This window comes from Nanorana parkeri, unplaced genomic scaffold (genome assembly GCF_000935625.1).
Source record: "Nanorana parkeri isolate BGI_ZX_2015 unplaced genomic scaffold, ASM93562v1 scaffold219, whole genome shotgun sequence".
NCBI classification, from domain to species: Eukaryota; Metazoa; Chordata; class Amphibia; order Anura; family Dicroglossidae; genus Nanorana; species Nanorana parkeri.
Window position 1 is genome coordinate 882,374 of NW_017306487.1, and position 16,090 is coordinate 898,463.

Here is a 16,090-nt window from a genome sequence, read left to right on the forward strand (position 1 = left end):
TGATTGGCCAGAAAGCCGGCTCCATGCTTCCTCGTCACCTGGTGACGAGGGAGCATGGAGCCGGCTTCCTGGCCAATCAAAAAGCCAGGTGGCATGTAATGACTCGCCACCCAAATTCCTGATTGGTCGGGAAGCTGGCCAATCGGGAAACCAGGTGCGAGTCATTACCCGCCCGCTGGCTTCATTACCCGCCCCTTGGCTTCCTGATTGGCCAGAAAGCCGGCTCCAGACTTCCACGTCACCTCGTAGTGAGGGAGCATGGAAACGGCTTCCTGACTAACCAGGAAGCCGAGCGGTGAGTCATTACATGCCGCCCAGCTTGCTTAATGGGACTTTATCGGTATTCAGTATCAACGAGTAGCGAAAAAAAAAAATATCGGTTCTCGCACTCGATACCGAAAAACTGGTATCGGTGCATCCCTAATTTACATAGTATTTGAACCTCCTATAGTTTTCAGTATACCAACACGTAAAGAAGTTATGTGCAGTGTCCTTCAATAAATCTAGGAGAAAAGGATTTCTTTCTATTTTTTTCAGTACACCACAAGTGACCCCACATGTATTTCTCTCCTTTGAGTACAGCTAATGCAACATTCCTGGTCAATCTCATCATTCTCAATGGACCCTGGAAAGTTCTTGGAAGAATTTCCTCACTGGCTTGAAAAACTTTCCATTCGCTACCAAGGAAATATTATCATCATCATTGACTCCATTGACCAAGTAGAGGTAGAAACTGTTTTATAATTTACAAGAACTACACCCCATGTTAAAACTGAAAATGGTGCCAGTTCTGTCACAAGGACCCAGGTATTACCTTTACAGGTAAAGTGACAGTAAAGAATTTAAAAAATAAAATAGGTTTCATACCCTTAATATTGTCTGTCTGTGTCCCTTCTAAACGCAGCTTCTTACAGCACAACCTTTCAAAAAAAAAAATCAATTGGCATGACTTCAATTTCCTTTCAGAGAGTGGCTACTTTAGCTCTACATGGACTCGCTGTATATGGGAATGTAGCCACCCTCCTATGTGGGCTCCCGATAAGAACTGCTAAATGCCTGATGCATGCACAGCTAAATCGATTTGTGAAGAGACGTCTGGGATTTGTAGTTTAAGCTATACATTGCACATGACCTAAGTGTACATGTAAAGAGCAGGGAGTGAAGGGAAAGGAGCATGTATCGGGGATGCGCGGAGACACGGGGGGAATGTATCAAACCTGGAGCAGTTGCCCATGGCAACCAATCAGCTTTTCTCTTGTTCAGCTAGGCTTTGAAATCGAAAGACAGAAGTTGATTAGTTGCCATGGGCAACTGCTTCAGATTTTGTCTGCTCCAGTTTTGATAAATTGCCCTCATTATATAGTGGCTTACAGTGGTATGTGACATTTCTGTGCACATTTTAAGACAGGTCATGCTAGACTAAGACATTTTTTAACTAGTGTTTAGTGTCACTTTAAGTTTCATTTGTTGGCAGTGCCTCCCAAAGAAAATAACATTCTTCCACTAGACTAAAATGGTTTATTGAAGTAAGATATAATAGTATTAGAAAAATACACGTCAAACAAACTGACCAATCATTTCCTTTATTCACAGCATCCAGAAAAGCATATGCAATGGCTCATTGATCCTTTACCAGTGAATGTCCGAGTTATTGTCTCAGTAAATGTGGAGACTTGTCCTCAGGCATGGAGGTGAGTAAGTTACTAATAACTTCTAAGGAATATCATATTCCACCTAGCTATAGGTTTCTATACACCAACCCTTATGTAATGCATTAAAAAATATATTCGATTCTGTCCACAGCATTTATCTTTTTCCGGGCACCAGTAAAACATATATTACAGAACTGAAAATACATAAAAGACCCTCCATCCTCCAAGTGCAAAAGTAAAAGATGTTGTATATCTACAATACTTCTAGAAGTGTTGGTCTAAATCCTTGGTTCTCAACTGGTGGGTCGTGACCCAAAAGTGGGTCGCGACCCCGTTTTCAGTGGGTTGCCGTATGCCTTCCACTTTTCTAGGTGGGAGGCTCATCAGCCTCCCCCTTTTGCAGCACTGTAAGTTCAAAATATGCTGCCCGGTGCCGAGTGTCTGCTTGAGGTGCGATAGGCTGGGGCTATGGCCGTGATGGAGCTCCATCCATATGTACAACTCCCTTGTATGCACTGTAGAGGTGCCCGGACCGGAGTGATGTCACATTCTGCCTCCCGGCACCTCTACAGGGCACGCAAAGGGAGCTCTACAAGCAAAGGACATATGGATGGAGCTCCGTCACAGCACAGCAGCCCACACCTGACTTGAGGATCAGCTCCAGTTCTCGTAAGGTATATAGACTGGGTGGATCTTTTGAATGGCATCCCAAATGCACCTCCCACCCACAGTTCGATCGCTCGCACACCTGGAACCTGTGGTACCGCAATGCTGTGCGTTCCAATGCAGTGCGACTCGGGTCATGACTTAATGATCAAGGGCAAATGTGGGTCCTGAGGTTACACAGGTTGGGAACCACTGGTCTAAATCATATTACATTTTTCAATAGGTCACACAAACATTATTATAACCTTTAAAATACTTAAATCTACACAATTTTATCTGTTACATTTAATAACTACTTCTAGACTTAAAATTGCACACGCTGCTAAAAACTAGGGGATGATATTCGGAAAATAGATGACGAATGCTACGAATATTTGAGACCCTGTCACAAGTTCTGACTTTTTAATTTCAACACTATTTTTATTTAAGCAAAATTAATTAATTCATGTGTAATTTCTTTTTTTAATGACAAGCCTTGCAAAGAATCTGACAATTGCGAGAGCGTCAGTTCCTACTAGCTTCTGCTTACCTCTGCCACTATGTGGCTGTTACCTACAGAACCCTATGCCAATACTGACAGCGGGAGCCATGTGCAAGTAGTTAGCTGTAGTGGGAGCTGACTTGCACACAGCTCCGAAGAGACTCTGGAATTAAAACAACAACCAAAAAATTTGCTACAGTTAGAGTCACAGAAATAGATATTCAGCCAGGTAGATATTGCACCAAGAACCTCTGTCCTCATAGTCTTACCTTCATTGTCCTGTCATAGCAGTTGCACAGTGTATGACTACACAGTTCAAAAGTGCCTAATGTGTTCAGTATTTAGTCTAGGTCAAACACTCCACCTCTCCTCCTCAGCATTACTATAGCATCACCACTTTTGTGAATGACATGTCAAAGGTAATGTTTTTATACTCCAGCATTGGAGCTTACTCTGGGTAGTAGAGAAAAAACAACCTGGTCCCTTCCTGATCACTCAATAGTCAGCTACTTCCTGCCTTCCACTTCCCACTTCTATTTATTGGTTGATGGTGTCATTTGGTCAATAGTGAGGTGAGGAGGAGTGTAGGGGTCAGCCAACAGTGCTTTCAGAAAGATACCTGAGAACTGGTGTAAACTTTTACAGCAGTGCTTGTTTTTTAATGTAAACTGGGTACATTAGCCAGAAATGAATGGAGAATGTCTGTAATATGATTTAGGCAGTGGTTGAATATGCCTGGAACAGCCACAGGTTTGCTTTAATGTGTGAAGCTTAGTATAGGTTTTCATTATATCCGTGGGCCCACACAGTTTGTACATTTGTTTTCTGGGGGGCCACTACTTTCACAGGGGATAACAGAGAGCCTTACTCCTCGCTGAAGGGTCTAAGGAGTGACCAAATAACCATGAAGACATTCCTTATACCCTAGTGGGTGGTCCTGAGATGCCCTCATGATCCCACCTGTGCCCAAGAAGTGCATCAATCGGTTTCTGTTTTTGGTCTTGATACCCATATTAATTCCTACCAACATGAATCTGACTGGTTATTCTGGACAGTGCATACACTTTTGATGGAGATTGTGCAGAACACCTAACTTCAGTTCTTGCCTTCTTCCTTTGATCTATATTTACAGGTTGTGGCCAACTCTTCATCTCGATCCATTAAATTCTAAAGATGTGAAGGCACTTTTAAATCTCGAATGCAGTGGAGCTGGTATTGTACTGACCAAAGAACAGGTTCATTGTTTTACTTTTTTGTTTTGTTACGAGTTTGTGTTCTATGGTTACTGCTTTAACGCCCGTTTAACATCTTTGCTATGTTTTACTGTAAGGAAATGCTTATGGCCATAAACAACACTGCATTATAAGTACAGGTTTTTTTTTTGTTCTGAATGCAGGTGCGTAAAGATGTGCACACAGTGTGTAAAGATCAGTAAACATGTGTTGTGTTCAGAGCCATAGAATTAAAATAGAAAAATCTGCATCTGAGGTCCTACATATAGACCAATGTTTACACTGTATGCTTGTACAGGTTTGCGCTAACATTTACATTCAAATGCTCTCTATTGGAGCCGCCTAGCATCCTCTGTTGCTAGGATGCAGGCGGCTGAGTTCCCTAGTGTTCTTCATTGCTAGGATACTGGTGGTTCTAGTGTCCTAGCAACCAACAGGGCACCTTTTGGCTGTACGATGTACACATTTAAATATTGAACAAACATTACATACACACAGTTTAAAGAGAACTTCCTGTCCAGTACAAGATCACAAGGGACAGTGCAGTCTCCAGCAGCCCTCCATCTACTAGCTTGGAGAAGGGAGAAGCGAGGAGGGAAGAGCATGGAGCAGGAGAATGTCTTGCTTTGCTGTGCCTGTGTGTTTATAGAGACACACAGTCTACTAAAATACATAAGGGGAGGGGGGCGTGGCCTGGAGACTCATGTGAGCGGACGTGTCTGAGAGAGCTCCGGCACGAAAAGCAAGGGAAAGGAGCCACCCTCAATTAAGTATCAGGGCCAGTGCTCAGGGGACCAGCTGATTCTGCAGGAGACTGAAACTTGTATAGATCAAAGAGCAGCATCCACTGTGTGTGAACTAATCGGCATTTGAAGTAGCTTAAAAACCTTTAATATCACTTTAAATTGATTCCTTTGACATTTTACGAGATACATGGGTGGGGAATTTATCAAGACTGGAGCAAACATAATCTGGAGCAGCTGTGCACAGTAACCAATCAGCTACTCTCTTCAGTTTGTTCAGTTAAGCTTAGAAAAAGTGGATTGGTTCACATGGGCAGCTGCTTCAGATTTTATCTCCAGTTTTGATAAATTCCCCTCATTGTGTTTTGCCTTGTTTTATTACAGGAAAGAAAACTGGAAAGACACTGTCGGTCTGCCACCCCCTGCAATCCCTTATATGTTACTTTGCTGGCTAGATTTCTCATTTGGTATGTTAAAGAGGACTTTGGCTACTCCACTGATCTTATTCTACTTAATTGGTCTCCTTAGGGCCCGTTCACACCAGATGCAGTGCGTTCCGGCCAGATTCTAACCAGAACGCACTGCCTCGCATTGTGGCCGGCTCACTTTTTTGTGGGGCAGGAGGGGGTGTGGCGGGCCATTGAAGTGAATGGCACCGTAGCCACGCCCTCCGGCCGCAATGCGATCGGCCGCACGGGATCACAAGGCAAATTATGCCTCCGGTCCGGTGCGATCAAAATGCTGCAAGCGCTATTTTGATCGCACCGGACTGCAGGCATAATTTGCCTTGTGATCCCGTGCAGCCAATCGCATTGCGGCCGGAAGACATGGCTAAGGTACCATTCACTTCAATGGCCCGTCACGCCCCTTCCTGCCCCACAAAATAAGTGAGCCGGCCACAATGCGAGGCAGTACGTTCTGGCTAGAATAGGGTCGGAACGCACTGCATCTGGTCTGAACGGGCCCTTAGGCAATCAGCATATGCAAAGAACTGAAACATCAAATGCATTGCAAAATTTGAATAACTTGCATATAAGCACAGTTAGGATTTTATCATGAGGTGAAAAGGAAAATAGATTGCACTACAGTATATAATCCTTTGCATTTCAGTATTATCGATGCAAATGATAGTGAAATCTGTCTCCCTGCTCTTCTCCTGAAACAAGGGACGCTGTGCGTTACTGCTGTTTTGATTTTATGTCCTCCTGCAGCTTAAAATGTAAAGTGGATAAAACTAAAGTGGTTATCATTCATACTCTTCTCAACTCCTCAAGCTTGCTGCTTGGGGAATCATTTTGACACTGAAGTCTCATTCTCTCCATGCTTTAATAACTGCCTTTCATCTTCAGCTAAGGAATATTGCTTGAATCGGCCCTTTTTCTCATGCATGATACATCTAAAATACTGTTGCCTGTTGTAATTATATGCAACCTTGACTAATGCAATACTTCATTCTGTCACTTACTTCTGCTAAAGATTGGACTCAGAGATTTCAGTACATTTTAAATGCTTCAGCATGGCTTAGCAACCTGTTTCCACTTTTTGATTTCTGCTCCTGTCTGTTAGTGCCTGCACTGGTTCTCTACTGTCTGCAGAGTACAATTAGTAAACCCTTTTCTAAGATGTAAAGCCCTCAACAGTCTGGTCCTTCCTTTATCTCCAAGTATACAGGAATCAAGAATCTTTGTTCCCCTGATGAGCTTTTTTTCTAGCTTAATGGTCACTTACTCAAACCTCCAGGTCATCAAGCCGATGCCTGTCATCAAGCATTCACCATCCCTCCAAATCTTTAAATACACCCACCTTTTTAATAAAAACTTATAGCCTCCATTCACAATCACATCCTCTTATCTGCCACAATCTATTCCTTTATAGAGAAAACCTGTGTATATAAAAAAAACTCCTTCCTACCTACTTCTGACCTTCCTTTTAGGCTTCTTCCAGCTGCTTTTGCATTTCTATTAACCTCGTATAGGGAAAAGCAGTTCTGATGCAACAAACGCCCTTGTACACAAGCTTTTAGTTGGAGAATTTATTTTGAATCCGACTGAAATATTAATTTGAATCCGGTTGAAATCCAAAGTGTTACTACAGCTAATTGTTGATGTGCAGCTATGTCGTAGTATCTAAACTCAACACCTGTACAATAAAGGGAATGTGAGATCCTGCTGTGAGCATGTCTTGGTTAAATGCCTATTGCCTTCCCCGGAGTGAGGCTGTTTTTACTGTATTTTGACTATTGAACACATATACAATATGACTTTTGTCTTGCGAGGGTTGTAAAGTACTTTAAAAAAACGTACGATCGGCGCGTGCGCACACCGGCCCGTTCGGCAGTTGTCTCTCGATCATGTTAAAAACCAGCCGAAAATCGTACGATTCTCGGCTGGTTTTCCAACATGATCGAAATACAAAAGTCGTGCGACCGTACAGTGGGAACGGTCGCACGCCTTCCATACACTGCACGATTCTCGTACGATCGTGGGATTTCCCGCGATTCTCGTACGAGAATCGTGCAGTGTATGGGCACCTTTAGTGTTAAGCATGCTGTAAATATTATCACTCACTGATACTTTTTCTGATGCAGAACATTATAACAAGTGCACAAAACAATGATGCCTTTTTTTAATCCTACTTTAAGTAATGCTTTTGTGGTTGTTTGCCTTTTGCAAATCACCCTTGTTCTATGCTTGAAGAAGAAATCTGGCAAGATTTTTATTAACCTTGCAGTGGGGGTAGCCCAGGAGTTAGCTGCTCGTATTGGTCTATGAAGGAAAATAAAAAGGTTATACTCGCCCGATTCTCTGAGCCGGCTTGTTGTTAGACCGGTCCTTCCAAGCTTGCTCACTCTCTGCTGCAGCAGGCTAAGGATATTCAAATAATTACGTCCAATACAATGTGTATAGCATGTGAAGATGCAGAGAGACATGCCTGGAGCATAGGAGACAGGCAAGAGGAAGCACTGTCACAGCTGGCCGTCTCAGAGGTTCAGGTGAGTATAAATGTTATTTCCCTCCTTAGACCAAAATAAGCAGTTAAAGGAGAACTATGAGGTGAGTGCTTTTCACTCACCTCATAGTTCTAGCCGACCTGTGACAATGAGACTGTCACAAGTCGTCTCAATAGATCGGGAAGTGAGCGAACACATATCGTCGCTCGCTCACTTCTCGATCTATCCGTGCAGAGAGCCGTGACTGTCACTCACGGCTCCCTGCATGGATTCCCCTCCTCCCCTGTCCGATACTCCAGCGCTGACTGGCGGAACGGACGGGGGAGGGGGCGGGTACAGCTGGCTCTGCTTCTAGATAGGCAGAGCCAGCTGTAACTCACGCAGCTGGGTCGATCCAGACAGAATTGTTGGGATCCGTCCCGGCTGCGGCGTCTCCGTATACCGCGAGCTGCAGCTCGCAGTATACTGAGCTTTGGGTGACCGAAGGAGGCTAGTTTGTGTCCTTCCGTTACCCTTAGGAGAACTATGGGGAAAAGCTTTAACCCCATAGTTCTCCTTTAACTCTTGCAGTGTGGGGGTAGCCCCACTGCAGGGGTTAAAAAAATCTTTGCCTGGAGTTCTTCTTTAAGCCTGTATGAAGGAGTATGTAAGCACCAGTCCGATGGATTTTTGAGTAGAGGGATCCAAAAAAGTACAGATAGGCGGGCAAAAGCTTATTAACAGCTAGAAGGAGGTGGGGCAGGCTTGGGAAATGAAGCAAGAGTAGATACAGTAAAGCCTTTATCCAGAACATACATTATAAGTAAAGGCTCCAAGTAAGAATTAGCTCACGTTTTTCTATTTATTTCCTTTAATAATGTTGAGACCTTTAATATGATATAACATTGTCCTTATTTTTTGGAAATAATCTATTGGTATACAAATGTCCTTGAAATGTAGATTTGATTTTCATTCAGGGCTGGGGATATGGGAAACATTACAGACACTTTGCAGCAATGTTTGCAGTGCCAGGATACAGTGTCACTATACAGACTTGCACTTCAATCTGTGCAGGAGTTCATGCCAAGTTCAAAAGAGAAGGACTACATGAGGGAGGTAAGATCATAAAACATTCCAGTTACACCAATTATTTTCTTTTGATATTATTTATGGCTATCATGGGGTAGAACTTGACCATGCTCATTTAGATTTGCCTTTGACACCTATAGTTTATAATAATAGAGGTCTTGACTTACACTGGCTATAGTAGTTATTTACCCAATTTGACTTTTGTTTGCAGCATATTTGACCTAATGACTGCTGTTGCACTACCATGTCACTGTGAATAAGCTAGTACATTGTTCCCCCTTTAAATAACATTTAAAGCCAGTGGTGCAACAACTACCATTACTGCCCTGTCAGCAATGGCAAGGGTGAGATAATTGTGACTTCTATTTGAGACACATCGGAGATTTGCTTGTTCTTATGTTTATAACTGAAACACACACAGAGCTTGCACTTGCTTTAGTTATGGATAGATGTTTGGTGGGCGGAGTCTTAAATTCTGCCAGTATTGAACCCGGAAAGGTGAATAGTAAGGTACGGGAAAAGAGGGGGTGTTTGGTTTAGCAGCTCCTCAGCTGCTACTATGCTCCTTTTAGGGCCATCTTGTGGTGGTAGCGGCATTCATCCAGCTGCCCTCTGGTTGGAAGATTTATAAATCCGCTCCATATACAAAACGCACAGCTCACCCCTCTCCAATGCCTTGTATTCCACACTCAGTGCTCTGGACAACTGTTTCTGCCCTCAAACAGCCATGATTAAAGTGAACCTTTACCCCCTTTTGCTAAAAATCTCATCAGAATGCATCTTACAATCATTAGTTAAACAAACTTGTTTTTCATTTACTTACAAATAGAGTTCATCCACTTCCTGGTCCAGTTCTGGCACAAATGATGTAATGTGCCAAAGCTTTGCATCTTGGGAAGGTTACATCAGCAGAGTATTGCTGGGAAATCTCATCTGTAATCTCATGAGTTCTCAGGGAAACGCATTTTCCTCCTAGTCATATGTGCCAGAGTTCCAGGAAATAAATGGAGAGCTAGTAATTTGCCCTTAGTTAGCATGGCCACTGCCAGAAGGCTGGGAAAGGAAAGAGAAACAAGGTATGCAAAGAATACAAAGCCTGCAATTATCTAGAAGTATGTGTCCCGGTCAAGTCACTATCTGTAAGGAGTTTGCTTGTTCTCCCTGTGGTTGTGTGGGTTTCCCCTGGGTACTCCGGTTTGCTCCTATACTCCAAAGACATGCTGGAAGGTGAATTGACTCCTGTCTATATTGGCCCTGTATGTATTCATGTGAGATTGGGAACTTAGATTGTAAGCTCCTTGAGGGTAGGGACTGTGAATGTGCAATTGTGAAAGCGCTGCGTAAATTGTCGGCGCTATAAATACCTGTAATAGTAAAATAATACATTTTTTTTTTCCCCTACAGATTCTTTGCCTTATCAGTGTCAGCCACAATGGTGTGAGCGAATGTGAACTGATAGAGCTGTGCTCAGAACTGACATGGCCAGTATTAAGTTTTCTGGTGTACCACCTAAATAAAATGGTTGTGTTACGATACAGCTGTGGTCTGCTCCAGTTTCAGCATTTGCAGGTAAAGAACTTGCATAGTTCTTGTTATTATATTTGTTTAATATATTTCTCTTATGCCTCTTAGGAACTCTGTTGGAGAGATATTTGATTATGAGGGGTTCCCACTCTTCCTGTTTGATTTTGTGTTTTATGCTATGGTGAATAAAACAGGAGGAGTTGGAATATGCAAAAGAGGGCTGGAACTACTCTGTAGTTTCTTGTTGTGTGTACAGCCCGTAATCTGTTTTGGTGACCGATTAACATTCTGGTATAACATTTGGTATTTCTCCACACTTTCTGTCCCTTTGGAAACTGTCAGAGAGAAACATAGGTGAATCTCCCCAACAGGGGCTTAGACAGCAATAGAAACCTGGCAGAGTTTATAGCCCTTCCCCGCTCTGTCCAAAATGGAAAAAAAAAAAGATTTGGCTAGAGTTCCAATTTAATTATCAGACATTTCCCTTTCCCAGAATTCGTCACTAGGTTTCTCAAATCATTCTGGTTGAAACTGGTAATCTGATGACAATTGAAGCCGCTATGCTGTCAGACAATGGCTCATAGACTTACCCTAATCAAACAGCAACTCACAGTCATGCATAGTCTACTACATTGTAGACCACATAAGCTTTCCGTACAAATGTAATGCATGTAGGAAAGGTTTTTTGCTACGTCGCATGGTATCTATGGTCAAAAATTAAAAAGTGCAAGTTAGAAGCTAATCAGAAAGTTCTCCGCCTCATGTCAAATGGAAGTGGAATGCACCTAAAAGGAAATTTGTTGACATAGACCTTAACCCACCTCAAGCCCCCCTGACAGTCAGCCCTTTGTACAGAAAACCCAACAGTTCATTTAACTCTGTGTGCATTTTGCAATTGTTATAGCTTGTCCCAATGTGCTGTGCTGCATGCCCAATGCAACATGTCTATTCTTTTTTGTAAAGCGCACACCAATGCAGCACGTTAGTGTGAACGTAAGAAATAGGACATTAGGCAAATTGCCTTGTCTGTGCGTTGGTAACTGTTGGGCAATACTGCTGATATGAACAAGCCCCATATATTGAACTGAACTTTTTAATATGGAACTTCTAAATATGCATTACTCTGTGTTTTCTCTCTAGGCAGAAGAGGCTGTGAGAATGGAGTATATGCAAGGAGGTCAAAATATTGTCTCCGAGTACAGAGAGAAACTTGTGCAGTACTTCACCATACAATTAAGGTATTGTACAACATCCCACTTTACTTTAAAGTATATTTTGGTAAGCAGCTCGTGCTTCCGTTTTTCGTTCCTAGGCAAGAATGACGTACCTCCAAGTGCCCGCAGCCTCCTGGGATACTTACGTCACCCATCCCAGGAGGCTTCGGAATAATGTAGAACCCATTGCGCATGCATCGTGTTGTGTCACAAGAGGGGTGGCTGTAAGAAACTGGGTGTACCGATGACTGAGAAGATAGCAGGGCAGGACCTGGTGTGCTGTGGATTGTCAGATTACAGCAAGACAACACTGGATTTGCTGGGCATGTGAGTATGTTTCAGTGTGACCCAGGAAACAAGAAAAGAGGGTTTAAAAATATAGTAAAAAGGGGGTAAAGTTCCTCTTTAAAGAAACAAAAGGGGCAAAGTGACAGGTTCTCTTTAAAAAAAAAATCCACTGCTTCATTCCTCTGTTGCAGCATTTAGTCCTAAGTCTGTGCCCATGACAAATTCGCTTTAAAGAGAAATCATAATGGTTTTGGATCAAGCTTATTTTTCTTTTTTTAATGCTCTGAAATGTTATACTCTCTGTATACTGTATATATATATTTTTAACATTTTTGGTCTAGGGGATGGATTAAAGAGAATATACTCACCTGAACCTCGGTCCCATCTGGCTGCCAGACCGGTCATCACAGCCTCTTCTTCACTGGTCTACATTTTTTTTTACAAACTCACTGAATAAAATGATCTTTTATTAATACATATTAAAACAATATTATAATATTATGCCTGTCCACCTAATTAGGTTACAGTCATATTACATGATAAGGATTCCATACATATTAGATATTGCAAATACCAAAGAATAATGCAATCCTCCTTTATATATAGCTTGTTCATATGACATGAAGACTCAACACGTTTGTCGATAGTGCTTCTTCAAGAGTCCTATGAATCCACAAATGGACAATTGCATATTAGTGCCATACAACATATGAATGAACACAAATTATGCATATTTTTATCACCATCCAAATGCATCATCTCCCGACCCTACTTACCTAACAGTCTAAGGACAGTCAACAGCGTCCGGGGCACCCACAAAACAGGGTGGGGGGGAGGAGAGGGGAAGAAACGAGAAGATGCGTACAGTAGGATACCCAAGTTGGGGCCTTTCCGGGGAGATCAAAGCAAAACCAAGCGAGTTACCTATATAAGTGACATATAGGTTAAGTAAAACCAATAACTGGCTAATATGAATGGAATCCATATCATGTAATATGACTGTAACTTAATAAGGAGGACAGACAAATTATTGTTTTAAGGAAAATGTATTTATAAAAGATCATTTTATTCAGAGAGTTTGTAGAAGTTTTTGGCACCGAAAAAGCCCCATTTGCTGTTATATGTTGTTATAGTTCATTGGTTGTAAGAGCTTTGCAATGTCCTGTGTATGTATTAGCGTTATAAATATTGGAAATAATAATACAAATAAATACTACTCTCTAACAGTATCCTCTCCAGTATCAGTTTATTTATATCCACCATGATGACTGTTTTACAATTTTTAGTTAGATGTATGCAAATTACTGCCTCTGTTTGTTTATGAATTGATTGATAAACAAATTGGTGATTTTGAAATAAAATAGCCATCCTGTTTTCACAAATGACAGTTTGTCCCTTCTTTTTAGCTGTGACCGTGTGACATGGAGGAGTGCAGATGAGCTCACTTGGCTGTACCAGCAACAAGGCGAGAAACAGAAGCTGCACAGATGTCTAATGAACCTCTTTGTGTCCCAGAATCTCTATAAAAGGTCTGTGTGCAAAAGATGCCAGAACCAGCCGAGAATGACTGAAATGTGGCAGGAACAAAGTGCATTGTACTTACAGATCAAACAGTGCTAATAGCCATATTGAATTAGTATTGACAATATGCTCAACTGTGTTTATTGTAGAAGTAAGGAATTTTATTTGCAATGTTCTTTCTTTACCAGGGGGCATTTTGCTGAGCTGCTCAGCTATTGGCAGCTTGTGGGTAAGGACAAAATAGCCATGGCTACAGAATACTTTGATGCTTTGAAGCAACATGAGAAGCTCTGTGAAGGAGAGGAGAGCATGACCTGCTTGGCAGACCTGTATGAAACACTTGGACGATTTCTCAAAGACCTTGGTCTTCTCAATCAGGTAAGTTTGGTTGAAATGTTATATTAAATTGGACCTATATGAAGAATGACAAATAAAGGTTTTCTCTCTCATATGGAATACCTAGTAAGGTTAATTGTGGCTAAACACTGCCCTGAAAATCTACCTTTTGCCTTAAATTCCTTACGAGATTTTGCAGTGCCAAGCCGGGACGGATCCCGACATTACTGTCTGGATCCACCCAGCTGTGTGAGTGACAGCTGGCTCTGCCTATCTAGAGGCAGCGCAAGCTGAACCCGCCCCCTCCCCTGTCCGTTCCGCCAGTCAGCACTGGAGGATCGGACAGAGGAGGGCGGAGATCCCTGCAGGGAGCCGTGAGTGACAGTCACGGCTCTCTGCAGGGACAGGATCGAGAAGTGAGCGAGCAACGATATGTGTTCGCACACTTCCCGATCTATTGAGCCGACCTGTGACAGTTTCATTGTCACAGGTCGGCTAGAACTATGAGGCTGAGTGATTTTCACTCACCTCATAGTTCTCCTTTAAAGAGAGATTTTATTTCTGAGATCACCTGCTTTGCTTAATTGTGGTGAATTTAGCTGAATACAATATACCATGCAATGGTCCATATGTGTAAAGTTTAATGTAACAGTGTCTAAAGCCACCTATGGACAGGATTTATCATCTCTCTAATGATTTTTATGTGCTTGTATGTCAAACAGAATCACAATTTAGCACAGAGTTTCTCAACCAGTGTTATATGTACCTCTAGGGGTACCCCTGCAGATCCACAGGAACCAGTGGCGGAACTACCGCCATAGCGACCCATGCGGGCGCTATGGGGCCCGCGACAGAGGGGGGCCCGGTTAGGAACAGGGCTTTCAATCCCACCCAGGTCCTGGCATCGGTGCTCACTCCCAGGGAACTACTGGAGCGTTCAGGCTGACGTTCAGTCCAGTCTCCGCAACCCCGGACATTGTAGGTGGAGTCGGAGACAGCTGAATGGGTGGGATCAGACTCCTGCTGCCTTCTCGGGATTGGTTAGCAGGAGGAGTGGGCGTGGTTTGGAGGTGGCGCGGCTGTCGACGGACGGACCTCGGGGACACCGAGAAGATCGAGGAGGGGACAGAGGTAGGGAGACATCTGCAGTCAGATAGTGGCTTGAAGTTAATGTCAATGGGGCTTGAAGTTTAAGCATTGTGCTGGCCCTGTTGCTGTATGGTGCTGTGACAAGACTTCCCAGGTGTCTGCTGGCTCTCTGGGAAGACACCTGGGAAGTTTTGTATTCTACATGCTGCAGGGGTAATTAATTACTGTGCTGTACCTGTCATTGTCCAGCAGTACTGTCCCTGCTCTCTATCCCTAAGGGCTTGCTCACACCAATTACAGTGCTTTCCAGATCGGTTGCTGCTGGAACGCACTGTATCGCACACACCTGCGTTCTGGGGTGGGAGGGGGCGTGGCGATGCATTGAAGTCAATGGCACTGCAGACAGAAAGGATCTCAACAATGGCAGTCTTTATATACATGTTTTCTTTTCTGTTTTAGTATACTGGTAGATAAGTTGTACTAAAGTTGCATATCTATCTGTTCCTGTTCCAGATCTTGGTATAAAATCTTTCGTCAACCAAATATGACTTTATTTTATTAGGCTGTGACACCTCTTCAGCGCTCGTTGGAAATCCGAGAAACTGCTCTAGACCCAGACCATCCCAGTGTAGCTCAGTCTCTACACCAGCTGGCAGGTGTCTATGTACAGTCCAAAAAGTTTGGGAATGCTGAGCAGCTGTATAAGCAGGCTCTGGAGATAAGTGAGAATGCCTATGGCAGTGAACACCTGAGAGTGGCCTGGGAACTGGATGCTCTGGCTGTGCTATATCAGAAGCAGAACAAGTAAGAATTACCAGTGTCACAGTATTAGCCACAGGAACACAATACAAATATTTTTGATCTGTTTATTATTATGAATAAAGTTTATTTGCCTTTCCCAAACTATCTGTAATGGCACTTCTGCATTTCTAAAAAGGTTTGTTTCTGTGCTTCACAGATATGAACAAGCAGAACAGCTAAGGAAAAGGTCATTAAGGATTCGACAGAAAGCAGCGAGAAGAAAAGGCAGTATGGTATGAGGAGGACATGTTTGCACAACATGTACACACGTACACATACTATGCCTATGTATGGGCCTCCTTAGGTCTCAGATCTCCTTAGGTTTCAGATCTAGCCAGTACCAATGGGAGACAGCAATTGATATGCTTATTGAGAAGGTCTTTACTGGTGTGTGCAGCTGTACAGGGGCTTTCTTAGACTCTGAGTCGAAATGAACTTTGAAATAAATCCTATATAGTTAAATTTTTCATAAACATACTGACTTGTTCCCCGTTAAGGCATCGGCAGCAGGTTTTACAGTCCTGG

At 42.8% G+C, this 16,090-nt stretch overlaps 1 protein-coding gene across 1 annotated transcript in view; it reads left to right on the forward strand.

Annotated features, from left to right (window-relative positions):
• The window catches only part of NPHP3 (nephrocystin 3), a 44,841-nt gene that overhangs the window by 18,453 nt on the left and 10,298 nt on the right, over nt 1-16,090 (forward strand). Inside the window, exons 12-22 of the mRNA XM_018555943.1 lie at nt 583-726; nt 1,594-1,691; nt 3,932-4,034; nt 5,159-5,241; nt 8,681-8,819; nt 10,197-10,361; nt 11,457-11,554; nt 13,225-13,347; nt 13,528-13,717; nt 15,327-15,568; nt 15,723-15,798. Of these exons, the coding sequence (XP_018411445.1) occupies nt 583-726; nt 1,594-1,691; nt 3,932-4,034; nt 5,159-5,241; nt 8,681-8,819; nt 10,197-10,361; nt 11,457-11,554; nt 13,225-13,347; nt 13,528-13,717; nt 15,327-15,568; nt 15,723-15,798 (1,461 nt within the window). The remainder of the gene's footprint in view (nt 1-582; nt 727-1,593; nt 1,692-3,931; nt 4,035-5,158; nt 5,242-8,680; nt 8,820-10,196; nt 10,362-11,456; nt 11,555-13,224; nt 13,348-13,527; nt 13,718-15,326; nt 15,569-15,722; nt 15,799-16,090) is intronic.